The sequence below is a fragment of the Oxyura jamaicensis genome, chromosome 4 (assembly GCF_011077185.1).
Source record: "Oxyura jamaicensis isolate SHBP4307 breed ruddy duck chromosome 4, BPBGC_Ojam_1.0, whole genome shotgun sequence".
Lineage (NCBI taxonomy): Eukaryota > Metazoa > Chordata > Aves > Anseriformes > Anatidae > Oxyura > Oxyura jamaicensis.
The window spans coordinates 33,967,476-33,984,834 of record NC_048896.1 but is presented as its reverse complement, the minus strand read 5'-3'; the positions used below and the strand labels follow the sequence as shown (position 1 = coordinate 33,984,834).

The window sequence follows — 17,359 nt, the reverse complement described above, 5'->3', positions numbered from 1 at the left end:
TTAAGAGCTGCTTAAAATTAATTAAATTGTCCTGTAGGCCTTGCATGGATATTTTAATATAACTGAAAATTATTAAATAATCTCTGTATTGTAATTTGAAAATAAGAGGCAGGATATCTATCGCTAACTGAATGGGGAAAGGAGATTGCTTCCTAGCATCAAAATACTTCCTTTGTGCAGCAGCAAGCTGCGAAATGCCATTTTGAGAAGGGTAAGGAATGACACAGAAAGAACAGAAGGTGCCTACAAGCCTGCTAGAGCCCCCTGTGCGTAAGCCCTCGGATGGCGCTCCCTGCAGAGTCACATACTGGGGCTCCCACGGAGAGGAGCGGTGTAACATGAGCAGGGTGCCAGCAGCCAGCCAAGGCAGTCCGGGATCTACCCACACAGTGCATTCCCATACAGTCTTGTATCCAGAAGATGTTTACGAGGGATGCGGATCCGTTTGAAAAGCTTCTTAAACATGTATGCGTTTCAACAACGCTCTTACATCAAGCAATGGTAGAACAGGGAAAATAACTTATTCTGTTTACATAGCAGAGGTTTGGGCAGGCTGTTCTCTATTATTTCATTAGCACTGTGCAATTTGCTTTGGTTTAACGTTTGACTTTTTATTTTCTTGTAAGCTTTGATCAGTGTCACTGTAGCACAGCATCCGTGTTGGGCTCTGAATGGGGTGGCACTTCTGTTCCGAGGTGCCTCCGAGCTGTCATTGATAGGGAGGCTACAAATAAGTAAGAGATACTCTGTGGGGTATTTGGTTTTTCACTTGACAAATGTTTTCTCTCCAGCCAAAAAAGCTGAATGCCTGCTATGCTCTCTCAAAGGGAGCTGCCAATGCTGCTCAACAAGTAGCTGGTTAGGATTAAAGGCAAATCTTGCAAAACTTCACACGGGCTCAGAGTGCATTGTAACCAACTTCATCCAGTGGTTTTGGAGCTGAACGCAGCCAGAAGGGAACTTGGATCCCCCCTAAGGGCTGGGACCTAGAGCGGGCTTTTATTTTTTATTTATTTTATTTTGTTTTTGGTGGTGATGGCTCAAGTCTTGGGGCTAGACAAGCCGGGCTCGGCCAGCCGCATCTCCTGGGGCTCCCCCTCCTCTCCTCCGCTCTCCCGCTCCCTGCCCGCGGTGCGTGGCGCTGCGCTCCGCTCCGGGGCCGCCGGCGGCAGGCGGCGCACCACCAGCAGCAGCAAGAGGAGGAGGAGGAGGAGGAGGAAGGCCGGCCCCCGATCTCCGCCCGGAGGCGCAGGCAGAGGGCGCTTTCGCCATGCGCGGCCCCAGGCGCTGCGCACCCCCCGGCCGCGCCGCCGCTGACAGGCGTCGGGCGAGCGCCGCGCGGAGCCCTGCGGAGCCCTGCGGGCCGGGCCGGGCCCCGCGGGAGGGCGCGCAGGGGCCGTGCCGCCAAGGGGGAGCTGCGGGTGGCTGCTCCGTGCCGCTCTCCCTCCCTCCCTCCCTCCCTCCTTCTTTCCCTCCTCCTCCTCCTCTCTGCGCTTTCCACCTCCCCTGCTCCTGAGTGAGCGCGGCCTCGGATGTCCGGTTTCCTGGTGGGTTTTTTACCTGGCAAACTCCGGATAACTTCGGTGAGAATTCGCAAAGCGGCCGCGAAAGTTGGGAACTCCCCTGCAGGCGTCTAGGAGCTGCTGCTGCTGCTACCGCATCTTCTTCATCCCGCGGATTTTACTGCCTTGGATATTGCGAGGGGAGGGGGGGGGGGACAGGACAGCGAAAGCCAGGGTGGGGAGAGAGAGGACGAGAAGGAGCCCCGCTGCTCTGCCCGCATTCCTCCGCCCGCCCCGCGGCCCCCCGCCCTGCCATCTTAGCACAATGCACTTGCTGGAGGTGCTCTCCCTCGGCTGCTGCCTCGCTGCCGGCGCCCTGCTCCTGGGACCCCGGCAGCCGGCCGCCGCCGCCGCCTACGAGTCCGGCCAGGGCTACTACGAGGAGGAGCCCGACGCCGGGGAGCCGAAGGTAAGGCTGTGCCCCGCGGAGGATGCCAAGCTCGCCCCTCGGGGCGCCGGGCTCCGAGCCCCTTCGGGTGCGCCGCTCGCAAGTCCTACCGGCGAGGAAAAGAGATCTGGCTGAAGGGGAGGAGGGGAAGAAGTGTTTTAGGAGGGAGGGAAAAGAGGAAAAAAGAAGGCTGCACAGGGAACAGCTGCGTTCCCAAAGAAACGCGAAGCACCTGATGGGCAGCCGAAAGGCTACGCGTGATGGGGATGGGGCTGTGCCCGGCTGCAGAAGCTTTCCCGGGCCGTCAAAGCTCGGGGCTTCTCCGCTAAGGGTGAAACTGGGGGGGTCCCGGCAGCGCCGGCGGCTCCCTGTGGCGGGCTGAGGTGCGAGGAGCCCAGTGCTGCTGAAGGGCTGGGAGAAGCAGCTGGGCACAGGGACAGAGCAGCGAGGGGAACGTGGGGGACGGTGACAGTAAAAACGGAGTCTTTCCACTTGTCGAAAAGTCTGTCTCGGAGCTATTGACGCTTTGGATGACTTAGTGCTGCGTGACAGCGCGTACGGAAGGTGTGATGTGTGACACACCAATCTGAACCTTGCCTAGGCGTGTGGATCGGGTCCTGCTTAAATCCCCCAATTCCAATCTCAGATACTTACAGGGCTTCCTTACCTTGTATTTGCATAGGAAATTTTGTAACTTAGCGTTCAAGTACCTCTCAGCAGTTGCTGTGGTTTTGCAGTTCTTTGTATGCTGATGTATAGAAATGATGCATAGAATGTGATTGTACAAGCATGTGACATTATTAGATAGACCTCTGATGTCTGAACTTTATAATAGCTCTTCCCCTCATCTCATTGTTTTGAAAACTTGTGTCATGCTTTTGGAAAGCAATCAGGACCCAGTTCATTCGTTACTCACTTGGCCGGGGGGAGTGTGTGGATTACAAGCTGAGCTGGTATTCTGACTTCTTTTTTCTAGGTTTGCAGCGATAGTTTTGATCTGGTTGGAGAAATAAATGTAATATAACAATGCTGTTTGTTTTACTGAACAGGAGTTCGGAAGTTTTTACAGTACCTACATGGGAAGTCAAGTTTTGACAGTGTACATATTAGCTGTACACTTAGTTTGGGTATCCAAACTGTTGCAGACCACATGTTGTTCACAGGCTTCATGCATTTCAAGTAATACTCTGTATGGAGAAAGTTTCTGAGTATGCTGTACTCTCCCTCCAAGTATTTTAATTACAGATGAATGTTATCAATTGTAATGTTCTAAATGCTAGTATGCTGTCAGCTTTCATATTGCTTAAATGTTTATTAGGTACTCTTCAAATCTAAGTATTAAAAGATAGGAACACAAAATAAACCTGGTCACTCTTAACACTTAGGCTATTTATTAAAAAAAAAAAAAAAAAGTGAAACTTACAAAAGGGTAAAAATACCTCAACTCTGTCCAGCTTGTGATTGTAAGCCAGTGAACTCAGTGAAACTGATGCTTGAGTTGTAAACCCTCAGACTATCTTGTGCTGGAAAGGTAGAAAAAGTCAAAACTAGAGCATGGCGCATCCTTTGCACACCAAAGCGGCTGAGGTCGAACAGCTGATTGTGAAGAAATGCTCCTGAGTGATGCCGTGTGTTCTCACTCACGTGTTGTAGGCAGTCACTCTGTTTCTTAAAGAAACTTCAAAGTCTTCCAGAGCTGTCGCTGTAAAGCACCGTGCAGAAGTGCAAGTGCTCCCTGAAAAGAAGGGAACTGTGAGCAAACCAAAGGAAGAAAGGTCGAGATGGGAAGTGAGTGGGAGAGCGTGTTTTAAGCAGTTACGTTAACAGAAAAGTGTTTTTGTGCCTGGCTACTGGTGAGTAGCAGAGTGAGAGAGATTGTGCATCCCAGCAGGCTTAGTCACGTTGGGAGTCTTTCTTTAGCTGGGAGTTGCTGTTTCTTCTGCTGGAACTGTTGGAGTGCGCGAGTATTGTGCATAGTTATTCCTGTGACGAGAGAATGTGGGATGACTGTCTCAAGTAATTAGAAAGGATTAAATAAGTAAACTGTAAGTAATTGTTTCAAGGAAAATATGATTATGTTGTCAGTAAAAAGACATTTGCTTGAACTTTCTGAACTTGAATGAACAATGCATGATCTCTTCTGTTTGTAGATACTACGCTTCCTCTGGTTTAACTTTCCACCCCATACTGCTGCATTTTATTCTGATGCCTAAGTGCTGGTCATACAGCCTTTGGGGTCGACTCTTTTACAACTTTTTTTATTCCTCTTTGCTTCCTATTTTAAGAAAGTCAGCTTTAGAAACGTTATTTTAGAGTGTGGGTGAAGTTGAGGGTCCTCCAACATAGGAGGCAGAAAATAGTGTTGTGGTTTTATGCAGGTGAGTGTTATATATTAGTTTTGTCCTGGAGATGTGCAGCAAGTTGGAAGTGTTACAGATAAAAATAGTAGTGCTTCTTCATATGTAGCTCTTGCAAGGGCATGCTCTGCTGCAGCTGGGCACTGATAAGCTTGTGCAACACTGCCTCCTCTCTGTTTCTTTTTTTTTTTTTTTTTCTTTCTTCAGCCAAAGGGTAGTGTTCGTTACCTGACAAGATTACAGGGCCCAGATTAAGACTTCTCAGATGAGCTGTCTGATCAGTGGATGGGGAGCGACCCCTGCCCATAAATCATCCCCTTCAGATTTCCTGCATGGCCGGGGAGTTCCCCCAGCGCACAGAACCTCACGCAGCTGGCTCTGCTGCCTCGCCCCCTGGCACGCAGCCATGCCCCCAGTGCTTCGTGCCTGTGGCACGTCTTTAAATCAGCAACATGCAGCGAATATGTGCTGTCTACCCAGGAGGTCAAAGTGTACTTAATACCTTATTGCTTGCCAAAAGCTTAAAAATGAACTGGAGGGGCTACGTGGGCATTTTGGGTATGAACTAAAATTCTGACGTTATTGAAATGAAGGCGTGACAGTGGCATGTACCTAGACTGAATTAATGGGAATGTGGTAACAATAGCAGGAATAGGTTATTATGGTAACAATAGGGGTAACAGTAGCATGGTAACAATAGTGGGAAAGAAGCTAGTGACACAGCTAGGAAGGCTTGCTGAAGTTGCACCTTCATCTTGCTGCGTAGTCAAACCTTTAGGATTATGTGGCAATGCAAAAGTAGTATTGATCGATCTTCCACATCGGTTTAGGAGGTTTGAAACTATAAATACACAAGAATTCTTAGTTTTGCATTAAAATAGGAATAACAACTGAAAATTTGAAATTGACTGTTTTTAGGTGTGTCCCTGAAAGTGGCAATGGGGCCTCTGTGCAGACAGCCATGCAGAACAGTCTTTGTGCTTTGATTTTGTGGATTTTTTTCTTTTTTCCCTACCCTTGTGAAAATAGGTGCCCTTACATGAGCTCCCTTTATCTTGGATGCTATCTCAGCTGAGACATACCTTTATCATCTTAATTATATTTTAAATCTGACCTAATCATAACATGCTGCTAGTTGATGGCTAATGGTGTTTAAATACCATTCATGTGGGAGTGGGAGGAAAGCAGTCTGTCAGTTTCTGAGATTTCTGCCTTTCCCTACATCATGATGGTGTAATCTCAAATCTACCGTGTCGTAGCCAGCTCTAAGTATATGAAGTGAGCCTTACTCTGTGCTTTGATGCTTGCTATGCGCACTGGTAGGAGATGAGGCTGGGTTTTCCATGCTGCTGGAGCACTGCTAATTTTCATAAACCTCATGCCCAGTAATCAAGCAGTGCTAAAATGAGGAGGCAGGGAGAAGGTTATTTTTTAATGCTGTTAATATTTTGTCTCCAGCAACTTTCGTTTTTATAAACATGGCCAGTCTCTTTTCAGATGAACATGCAAAGATGCTGTCTTTTTGGGAGGCATGACTTGTATCAAATGCAACTAGATGAACCTGAGGAATGTAATAGGACCTATTGTGAAGACTAAGTACAGCTTCTGCAGGTGAAATTGTTAAACCTTTGTTAAAACCTTTGTTAAAAAATTGTTAAACCTTTGCCTAGCTTTTTGCATGAGGAGAGTACAATACTAAGCTCCAAGAGCTCATGGCACTTCCTAGTTCTTGGTGTAAGTACGTGCATTCCTGGATATCTTGTGTAAGCACACTTATGTGTCTGTGAGGGATTTCACAGGATTGCTGCTGACAAATAATTGCGTTTCTGAAGGCTCTAAAAAAATTTGAGGATTATTTTAACTAACTGCAGTATTTGAAGGCTTATAGAAACATCCCTTCAGAAATATTATTTTTAAGCTCATTTAGGTTCAATGTCTTTTAAGCTTCTGCATGTTCTTCAAGGGTGTGTTTTCGCTTATTTTAGAAAAAATAAACTAAGACTTGCTGGTTTTGCTGTTGTAGCTAGAGTGGTGGTAATAATCATCTCCCATTGATACTCTGCATCCAGAATAGGAAGTCTGCCTAGAACCTCATGTTCAGCTGCTGCTTTTTTGAATGTGGTCAGTGATTCATTAAAACAAAATGCTTGGAACAAAGGAAATCCACATGAAGTCAGACTGGTATCCTATCAAGTTTAATATCCTTGTTTAATGTAAAAAATGTGCTACAGCTGTTTGTAGAATGAATTACAAGAAATTCCAAGTAAGGTTGTTATTTGAAAGATGTAAGCTTCTTCAAAGTTGCAAAAGAGTTAAATGTCTTATAAAGTCTTGAATTTTGTTTAGTAACTGGGATAAGCATAGTTGTTTCAATAACTATTATAAATATTCAATAGCTGTACTTTGGGAGAAAGGGATTTCCATCCTGATTTTTAACTTGAGTGATGTTTAAGTACCATGCATGTATAAGCATCTGCACCAAAGACAGTAATGGCTACATAAATTGCAACAGAGTTTTAATTTAAAACATTGATAGCTTAGAGGGATTACAAAGAGGTTGTCTGAATTCTTATTTTATATGAATTTGTCAGCTTTTTTCATAGTATTAAAAAATTGTTTTCTGTTTATGTCACCAAAAGTTTTTTTATGACTCAATATTAATGCATTGCTCTGTTTTCTCTCATCTGTTGCATTTCAGAATTTAGTTATGAAGTAGCTAAATCATAAGTCATTTACTCTTCTGTTCTCGTGTTGTCACCGTTGTAAATAAATTTCTCTAGCTCTTTAGTAATTTATTTATTTTAAAAAAAAAAAAAATTGATGCATCTAACATGGCTAAAACTCCTTACAGATATTTAGAGACTTTATTTGCCAGTGGAGTCAGTAAGTACTTTGGTAAGGTGCTCCAGTTAGCAAAGTAGCCAAGAGGAATGCAGTTCATTCAGAAGGAAAACAAAAAGCACAAGAAAAACACCTTCTGACAACTGGAGGAAATAAATCTAATAGTAATAATGGGAAGATTTTGGCTAGGCTGTACTTTTTCCCAGGTATGCGTGACTTCTGTTTTTGTCGTCTTCTTATGGGTTGTCTTCCTAGAAGTAGTTATCTTTTTAATGGAATTCTTGGTTCCTTGATTGGGATTAACTTCAATGAATATTGATTGTGCAAGTTAACAACACAAATTATCTGATATAGCCATCACCCTGAACCCCGTTGAAGTTGTATCAAATCCTGTTCCTCGTAAAAAAGAGCAGGGCCTTTTATCCTGGGTAAGGGAAAATACTGGCAAAGAGCTTGGAGAACTCTTGGAAGACACCAGAAGGCTGCAGGGGGCAGTGCTGTTTGTGTCTGGTGTCAGATGTTGCATCCCCTATGTTACCCTTGCATGCTTGTGGCTGTGTTGTGACATAAGTAATTTCAAGAATGAGATGTCATCTGTCTGTGTCATCCAGAGCAAAGTCCTTTACACCATAAAATGTTTTAATTCTTTGACTTATCCAAGAGCTGTGCTCAGTTGCCAGAGAGAAGAGAGCAATTCAGCAGAGGGGATTACTTCTTTGCATAGTAGTAGGGCTTGATAATTTCCTCAGTCTTTTTCCAAAGGAGATCCCTTGCACCCCCCCACGTGTGAAAATTTCCAGGACTTAGTAAAGATGTAAAACTGTAGATTTTCTACTAGAGATTATTCAGAAGAAGCAAAAGTAGTCCCTAGCTGCCCTTCAACTTTCTTTGACTGTAGAATTTGTCAGACCCACATGTATTTGTGGTAGACTGCTCCAGCTGTCTCGAGTGTACTTGCCGCATCACAGTATTTACAGCCAAGTTGCAATACTTAGAGCCAAGATAAAAACTGGCCAAGTGAAACTTCACACAATAGCTGCTGTCTACTTACTCATGTTTGTGATTTGGGGGTTTTATGGGTGTGGTTTTTTGGTTTTTCAAATTGGCCGAGAGAGATGAAGCTAGTAGTAAACTCTGTCGTCTGCTGGAAAAAAAATATAATAATAATAATAATAAAAACACATTCTCATCAGAGAAACAAGGAACAGCAATTGCAGAGGTTGAGGTATTACTTCCAGGTCAAACATTAGTTTTGGCAGAGCTTTTGTGATTCTGATACAAGAGCCATTCCCTCCTTTTCCAAATAAGTGGCTTAATGTTCATTACCTCCAAGTATCCATATGCACAGCCATGTGAGGAAACTTGGTGGTTGTTGTGTGAGATGTGCTGCCAACAGATGTTGAGATCCAAGTTCCTGCTCCACTGACTGTAATTCCAGTTTTGTGGGATTCTCGCTGGTGAAGTGGTTGAGGGCAGCTCGCAGGGATTCGCTTTTATGAGCCCCCTGGGACGCAAAGCCAGCCCACACGGACAATGCTGTGAACCTGTTTTCATGCTCAAGGTGCTCATAAGCACCAAGACTGGGAGCTGTGGACTTAGTTTCACACTGATTTGCACTTAAAGTGCTCTAAAAATTGAACTCCAGAAACTGCCTTGTCAGGTGCTCTCACTTTGAGCTGTATACATATTACAGAAACTTGACATGGAGAAAAAAAAATTCTGAATAGCTTAAAACAGGAGGAGAGCCTAAACCAAAGAAAACTTTGAGGGGAAATGTGCTTGAACAACTTTGCTTTTGTTTATTCATTTGGGGATGGGGTGGGGGGAGAAACATTTCTTGCCACAATTCTTGGATATCATTTTGGTATGTTTTAAAAATAAAAATCAGAATTTCTCCAAAAATCTTGCATTTAGGGCTCTGAGAACTCACCACAGGCTTAATCTGTCACTCTTCTTGACCAACGTCTGCTAAGTTTTGCAAACTGTGACAGCTTTGTATTTTCTGTAATCTGGAGACTAAGATGAAACCATGAAAGTGGGTTTCACTGGAAGTCAAAAAAAAAAAATATATTGCATTTCTTATCCCTAAAAGGACAGTTTATTTGATATAATACTGATGACAAAAATCTCTGCTTGCTTCCAGTCTCTTTGTTACTTGTAGGACACCACTCCTGCTATTTCTTTTTATTTTAATGCAGAAAAAGCAAATTGTGTAATTTTGGTTGTTCTGGTTATGGATCCTTGTATCTGGCAGCAGATAAATATGGTAGAAAAAAGACAAAAAAAAATTGTCTGTGAATATAATAGTGCCAAGACTGTTGATAGAGACAGTATGTATCCCTTTTGTAGAATTCCTACTTACGGTTAGATTGACAGGGTAATTAACTAAGGAAATTAAGAGATGAACTTGTGAGGTAGCAGCTTACTGACATTTGTCTCTTGCCTAGGGACAGATGTTTTCAAATAAAAGCAGAGCCTATGACTTCCTCTTCTCCCCATCTGCTCCCCAGCAAGTCTTGCATAACAGACAGAATGCTGCTGTGGTACAAACATGACCATTTATTTCTTTTTTGTTTGTTTTTTTAATTCATGGATGTCAAGGCACTCTTATTAAGATTTCAGTATCTTTGGTAAGGATTTTAAAAAAAAAATTCTTTTATCTTCAATATTGAATATTCTGTTATTTGGAAGAAGTCAGATAATCTTGTTAATAATCAGCAGGCTATTATTGTTGAATCACTGTAGGCTCAGTAAAGATGGAGAAGTGTTTTTTCCAGGAAGGAAGATAGCAATGGACAATTATTTTGTCTTTCCACTTGGGCGTGTTTCTGGCTGGTTAGAGAGGAACAAAATGTCAGTTTCATTTTAAAATACCAAGAATCATGACGTACAGGCCACTGGGCAGACCTTTTAGGAGAACATTAACAGGGACATGACTGCGTATCATGACTGGCCTGTGTCCTTTCTAAAGCTTCATATCCTTTCACAGAGGTTTCATGTAAACTATCAGGCAGCAGAAGCCAAGAAGTTAAGCTCAAAATCCTTGGGGAAATCTCCTTGCTGGACCATTAGTGGTGCTGAATCTGTGGCTTCTGCCTTGTGTTCCCAGGGGTACCTATGGCACGAGAACATAATTTTTTAAACATACAGTTCAGAAAGGTCTGGTCACTTGTTGCTCAGCCAGAGCACAGCAGCTTGGGCAGCTCCTGTGTGACTTTTCCCCTGCCAAGTAGTAACACCATAGTGCTGGGCATGTGAAATTGTCTGGACCATCCTTAGGAGGGGATTTGCAGTGTCTGTGCTGGGGAAGGTGGGTTTGATAACAGTCTGGGCTCAGGTGAAGATCAGGCTGTCTCAGAATAGCAAATTGGGTTATATTGAGGTGTCTTTGCAGGTACAGTTCCTTCCTAGGACCGTGGCACTCAAAAAGACTAAATGCAGCCTGTGCAACTAAAAGGGGTGGAAAGTGATGGGTGGAAAAAATGCTTGGTTTTGTTGTTGTTTTTTCTCCTTACCCAGTAGGAGCCTACCTATTTTGCCCTGATCATCAACTGTGAAGAATGATCAAGATCCTTAAGATTAATGAGAACCCTGCTTCTTTTCTTTTCTGGGTGGCTGGCTCAGCAAGTGATCAAATCACTTGAAAAAAAATATGAGTAAAGCCCTGGAAAGGAGTTCTGAGTACTTTCTTTTTCCAAATAGCAGTGGAAGGACTGATAAGGCAGTAAAAGCATACTGAACTGCGATCTTGCAGCAGGAAGTAGGTGGGGGAATGGGGGAAGTAGCAGGGAAGGATTTTCAGAGGCCGGGACCACGTCCTATAAAGGAAAGGAGAATTGGTTCTACCTCATGCAATAAGGCAGCCTAAAGAGTTAAGCAAACTCTAAGCTGAACAGTCATTATTAATCTGGATTAATGGCATAAAAGAGGTCTTTGTAGTAATGAAACTCTGAATATCTTAGCATAGCTAACAGTTTCAGAAAATTAATGAAACTTTCAAATCCTTATCTCTTATGACAGATGGATGATCTGTGTTTTTCTCTTGAGCCTTTAAGTAGTTGCTTTACTCTGATAGTTTGGCTTGTGGTATTTATTTTGAGTATTGAAGTGACATAAAAGTAGAAGAATGGTGGCTGTACCTGGTCAGACAAAATGCCTGGTTAGCCCTTTATGCTCTTTAAACATTATCCAACATGGGTGACCTTCTTGCGCAGCACCTGCAGCACACCTACTAAGCCCTGCTGAGGTGACACGGGATGACTTGGAGAGTGATGATGTTCTTGTCAGACTTCGTGCATGGCTTGTGATGAGGAGCAGTCTGTCATGCTCCCATCTGCTCCCCCAGTTTGTTCCTGTAGCCATGGGCACGTCTCTTCCTGCAGTAAGACCGTTTCCACTGAGTCCTGATCCCCCCATATTTCTTTTCTAACCTCTGTCTGGTGAGCTGCCCTGCCTACCCCCTGCACGTAGCATCCGGCTGGTTTGTCCCCAGACCATTCCATGGAAACAGCTCAGTGGGTTCATGAGCTGTTTGCTTTGTTTCTTCTCCTTTGTGTCCTGCAGAGCAAGCTCGGGGGAATGTCTGCAGCCCTGGTGCGTGAGCATGTACTTGCTGCTGGTTCAATGGCCAACTGGGGACTTAAGCTGGAAAATGTTGACAGCAGGCATTGACAGGGGCAGTGGGGAGGGATGTTTGCAGAGTCCTGGGCTCATGATGTTTTTTGGAGTGAGAGGGCAACCATGGCAACGTGCACCTGGCTACAGCCACTCTGCTGGCCCTTCCAGTACCTCTTAGGTTGTTTTTTTGGCTGGGCTTTTTCCTTCCTTTTTTATTTATGCCTTTACCATCCAAGGCCTTGCCAAATTACAGGGCCTACTTGACAACCTCCTTCTAAGCACAAGAAATGGAAAGTGTCACTACATGCTTCCAGACTGCTGGCAGAAGGGCAGCCTGTGGGCTTCCTCTCCTTAAATGATGGGGGGAGCTGTTTTCTAATTTTTCACTTGACTTTTCTGCTGTGTGTTATGCTTTTGACATCAACACCTTTTTGTATTAAGAATTTTAGTTTTGAGTGGCTGTTCTGTTTCTTTATATGTACATATATATATATATATATGTATAAAACAATAATGAAACTGAAAGAAGTTTGTCTTCAGCCTGACACTTGTGAGTTATGTATGAATCTTCCCTAGCCCTTATCATAGACAGAGCAGGGAGCAATTCTGTCCATGCCACTTAAGGTTTTACTGAGTTCTCTCCCTAGTTGTTCTTTTCCTGGCTAACAGTCCTTCATTTATATAACCTGTTTTTGGTAATGAAGCTGTTCCTTACCTTTGATCGTTTGACTTCATACCTTTCCTAATTCTCTGTAAGATGGCAGAACAAGGCAAGGGGAAAGCCAGGAGTGCCTGTGGTATTCCGGATATGGGACACCACGGATGTGTATAGGAACACAATGATGTTTTGTTCTTTTCCCTAATAATTCCACTTATTTTAAGTCTCTTGATTGGAGAGTATTTCGTAACATGTCCAACACAAGTATGATTAAAGTGCCTCTTCTAAAGAAGTTTTAATGGTATTTATATTGAAGAATTGGATGGGGGAAGATATTTTTTAGTTATTTACTTCCCCAAAATTCTCATAAAAGTTGTTCTTAGAGGCCTGTGTTAAGACAATGTACAATTATTTAGCCTATGTGTTCATAATGATTTGAGTTTTTCTGCCTGCCACATGTGCACGAGAGAGGTTTAGTGGAACTAGCTATCTTCTGAGTTATAAACCATGAGCTGCATATTTAATGTTCCTAATGACTTTTCTTTTATTATTAAGAAATGAGATGTGTTCTCAAAATAATCTCTGAAATATACCAGCACGCTTGTAAAGGTTGTCTATACCTGTTAACAATAAAATGGGACTCTTGGGCAAGACTTGTGAGAGCTTGGTTATATGCACTAACGAGGTGAGTATGACTAAGCAAATTTATCTTGAACCTACCCACCCATGCTTGCAAATTTTTAGATTTGTGCCAAGCCTGGCCTAAAGCATCAAATGTACGAAATGCCTTTCTGAGGCAGACTAATGGTCTGCCTAGTCAAATGTTTTGTCTCTAACAGTCTCAGCAGAGCATGCTGTTTAGGGAGAACACTTGGGCTTAGTCTCTTTCTGCAAGTCGCTCACTCACTCATGCCCTCCTAACATTCATAGTTGTTGGACTAAGGGTATTAGTGGATACATCTCTGCCCCTTCTCTTTAGTATCTGTTTATTATGGACATCTTGTCCATGGATTTGTCTAGGTTCATACTGAAGACAACACAAATGGTTAGTAGATTTAGAGCTACTTCATGCCACAACTGTGATGGGAGTGTCTTTGATTTTGATGACCAGCAATATTTGTAGAGTTGGGGTTTTTCAGTTTGTTTGTTTTCTGAAGCTTATATTATCTGTTTTTTTTCTTCATTATTATTATTCCTTTAAATCTTATGTATCACAAGAATCAGACATAAAAGTAATTTTCAGTAGTGAGAGAATAAAATCAATGTTTGTTTGGGGATCTGGGATATGTGTCTTGAGATTTTCAAAATCTAAAGAAGAAACATAAGTGTTATTTGATTCTTTCAAAAAATACTTAAATACAAACGTATTTTGGCCAGTCACAGGGATTAAGGCCAATGACAAATGCTGCCTCCCACCCCTCACAACCGCTTTAATTGAGAAGCCACTTTTACTTTAAGCTTTAGACATTTATTACATACACAATATCTCTTCAGTTCCTTTCTGCCTGGGGTTTTGACAACTTTGTGCAGAACTTTTCCAAAGGACTACAGTACTTTCCCAGTGTACTACAGGTTGGAATCAAAATGTGGGCCTCTTTAGAGTTGCTTTGTTGATGGGAACTTTTATTACGGGATTTGTTTGTAGGAACTTCCATCCATGTTCCAAATGTCACTTGGTGAGCACAACTGCAGTACACTGAGTATAGGGGTAAAGCAGAGGATCCCATCTTGGTCTTGATGCCCTACTCTATTTCTTTCTTTTCCCTCAGTAGAGAAGTAAAACTTGCTCCTCTGAGGAAATCATGCATTTTGTTAAGGGTCCCCAAGGCATGTGTGTTTAAATCCATATGATCGTTTTTGAGATGTTGTCTGGCAAGTGATAGAGTGAATAAAATGGAAGTTAGTCTTTTCTGAATAATCCTCAGCTTCTTATTCGAAGTCTCTGTTCCATGTTTGTGCTAACCTATTGCATTTTGCTATTGTTCTACATATTCTTTTTTAGATCTCTGAAAACTGTATTTGGAATAACTTCGATTTTATTCTTTTTCCCTCCATAAATAGCATGTTCAATAAGTTCCTCAAAATCCCTGTTATAGTCTTTATCATACAGTCCCTAATTTCCAGATTATCTATTTAACAAATGCACTTGTAAAGACTTACATGTTTATAATCACCATATATTTAACTTTTCAACTGCCTGATGAGGAAGCTATAAAATTCAAAGTTTATTCTCAGCCAGAGCGGGGTGTGTTCATTAGCTAACTGGTTTCATTAGAATGGGAATTTCCTTTCTATTTTATGGGTTACAGTGCAGTGTTGAGAGATTTAAAGTAAAGGCAAAGTTTTGCTAAGATATGGAATTGCTTATCTTATCGTAAAACTTGCACTGATATCTGAGTAGTAATCTTAAAATAAAAATGGAATTAGTAAACATTGCTCTTGGTAATCATTAAAGTGACTGTATTTCATACAAAACTGTTCTCATCCACCGCTTACCAGTTATTTGCCAATGTCCTTCTATAAAATTAGAATTATTTTGCAACCAGTGTCCCAGTACTCAGAAATGGAAATACTTCAGCTGGACCAAAATATTGGCTTCAAAGTCGTCTAGAAGATTGAAAGAAAAACAAACAAATCCTACAACCTGTCTGGCTCCACTCAATGATGACCATAACAGAGAAATTTCCACCACTCATTTTGGGGGCAATTTCTCTATTTTATTCCAAACTCTGTCAGAGCTGTACCTTGGAAAGACAACTCTAGAAAAAAAAATATATATATATATATATATATATATATATAAAACTTGTTGTTACCAAAATTTTGATTTTTTGAGTAAAAAAAAGTTTTTATTTGGCAGCAAAATTACCTGTTGAACTTTTTATATTTTTTATGTGTAAGAGGTTACAACACATGAAGCAAAAGATGAAGGAAAAACTGTACATAGAAGTATTTCTTTTCTTAGTACAATATGATCTGGTCTTCACTTTATATTTACCACTTTTTTCTTACGTATGTATAAAGTTTAGTGATACTGTAGCGAAGGACTGGTAATACCAGCCTACATTGCTAATTTAGCTAGTCGTCCATGCTTCCTGCAGAAGGTGGCCCAGGATCAGGGAGAACCAGGGAGATATTGTTAATGAAGTTTGTAAACAAGTTAATTACTGCAATAGCATTAATTCTGCTCCTGAGCAGCTAAAATTATCCTGATAGTTTGTACAGCCATCCCATCCCTTGGTTAGTTATTATGTGTTCACGTCGAATGGAGGCAGTTGTCCAAAATGCGTTCTATAGAAGTACTCTAACGTAATCTATATTAAACTAAGGAAGAACGTATAAGGAAGTACTTGCTTCCCTTCTGTTTTGTACCCAGGCTGTCAGTGACATGAGTTCTGGAAACCTTTCTCTTGCTATGCTAAAGATTTAGGGTTGCTATTTTGCTGTCATTCCACATGGATGATGTGCCACCCTAAAGCCAAGATAAATCTACCTATATAATAGTATTGATGGACACTGCAACTGTAAATGTATGTAGTATATGAAAATGTATACTAGTTTGCTATTCCAATAAAAATTGAGCATTCAGAAGTTACAAAGTGGCAGAGCCAAAACTGATAACTAGAATTAAAACTTTAGAAATAAAGTTTTTATTTTTTTTCAATGTTATGTTAACACCTTGGAGTTGAGTGATTTCCAGGGATTTTGAAAAGACTACCAAAAATGCTCCTAGTTGTATCATCTGTACCTGATAGATAAGTGTTTTCAGTGGGCATGGGCCTGTGTGACCAACTTCCAGGAGTGTCGGGAGCTCTGTCCCCCTTTCCCTGCTGCCATCCCACGTCCCAGCTGGTTCCACCCACCATATTCAGCCTGTTCCTCTGTCTGGCACAATGGGGTTAGGAGATGTTAAACCACACCAGCCTAGCTGCTTCCACCTAGCTGCTTCCACCTCCTTCACCACAACACCTTTAGCTGTGCTGAATGCAATCTGGGAGCTGTGAATTCATAAGGAAACCAATCCAGCTGAAGAGATGGAAGCCCATGTCTTAAGAACCTTTGTATGTGGCCCCATTTTCCCCCACCACATACACTCTTCAAGGCAGCACTGTGTAAATCCTAAAGCAGCTGAGGGGGGCAGAAAGCTGTAGCTTTAGGCTTCTGTCTTTCACCTCTGCCATGGAGCAGCTCCCGTGTTTTAAATCTTGTGCCAGTTCCATGCTGCTTCATTGACTACTTGTTTCCCTTCTTCAAATCATGGTTTAAGCTGATCTCTCCCTTTCCCTCCTTGCCTGTATCTAACCCTCTAACCTTTAATTGCCTTTTTTTCATGTAAATAAATGCCAACTAAGCTGCACCAGGCTGACACAGCTTTTCTCTGATCCCTTTGGCTCTGTGTCTGTGTGTAGCAAATTCATTCCCAACTCAGGTCCCTGGTCAGTGCCTCTATCTTCCTCACTAGCTTCAAATCACAGCACTTTTTTCCTACTTCCCTCACTCTTTCCTCTGAGATCCAGTTGCAAACTCTAGCTCCCTTCACTCTCCTGTTGTCCTTTCTTTTTTCCCATCTTCTCTCAGGGCAGACTGAGCCTCTTTTTATTCCCTTACACTCAGGTTTCCCCTGTTAAGCTGTCTGCTCTGGAATTGCCCAAGAGAGAAAAATCCTACTGCTGTCATCTCATAACCAGCTGCAGGCCAGAGCTCTATGCACATGGGAAGACTTCTTCAGCAGCTTCATGGAGAGCCTACTGATCCTTGGTTCAAGCTTTCTGGTTTCAGCAGAGCAATCTGCCGAAGGCTCTGTTGGAAACTTGTGAGCTGCAATGGTTATAAAGCTTATTTGTTGGGCAGGTTTTGCTAAAGATAATAAAGCATGCCCCTAAGGCACCCTCTGTGTTTCTTTCTCTTCTCTATCACTCCAGATCATACTTCTCTG

General features: G+C 42.4%; 1 protein-coding gene across 1 annotated transcript in view; it reads left to right on the top strand.

Annotated features, from left to right (window-relative positions):
- The first annotated feature begins 1,517 nt into the window (after positions 1-1,517).
- VEGFC (vascular endothelial growth factor C) overlaps positions 1,518-17,359 on the top strand; it is a 76,376-nt gene continuing 60,534 nt past the window's right edge. The window contains 3 exon segments of the mRNA XM_035325309.1: positions 1,518-1,623; positions 1,626-1,736; positions 1,739-1,971. Coding sequence (XP_035181200.1) covers positions 1,533-1,623; positions 1,626-1,736; positions 1,739-1,971 — 435 coding nt within the window. The 5' untranslated portion in view covers positions 1,518-1,532.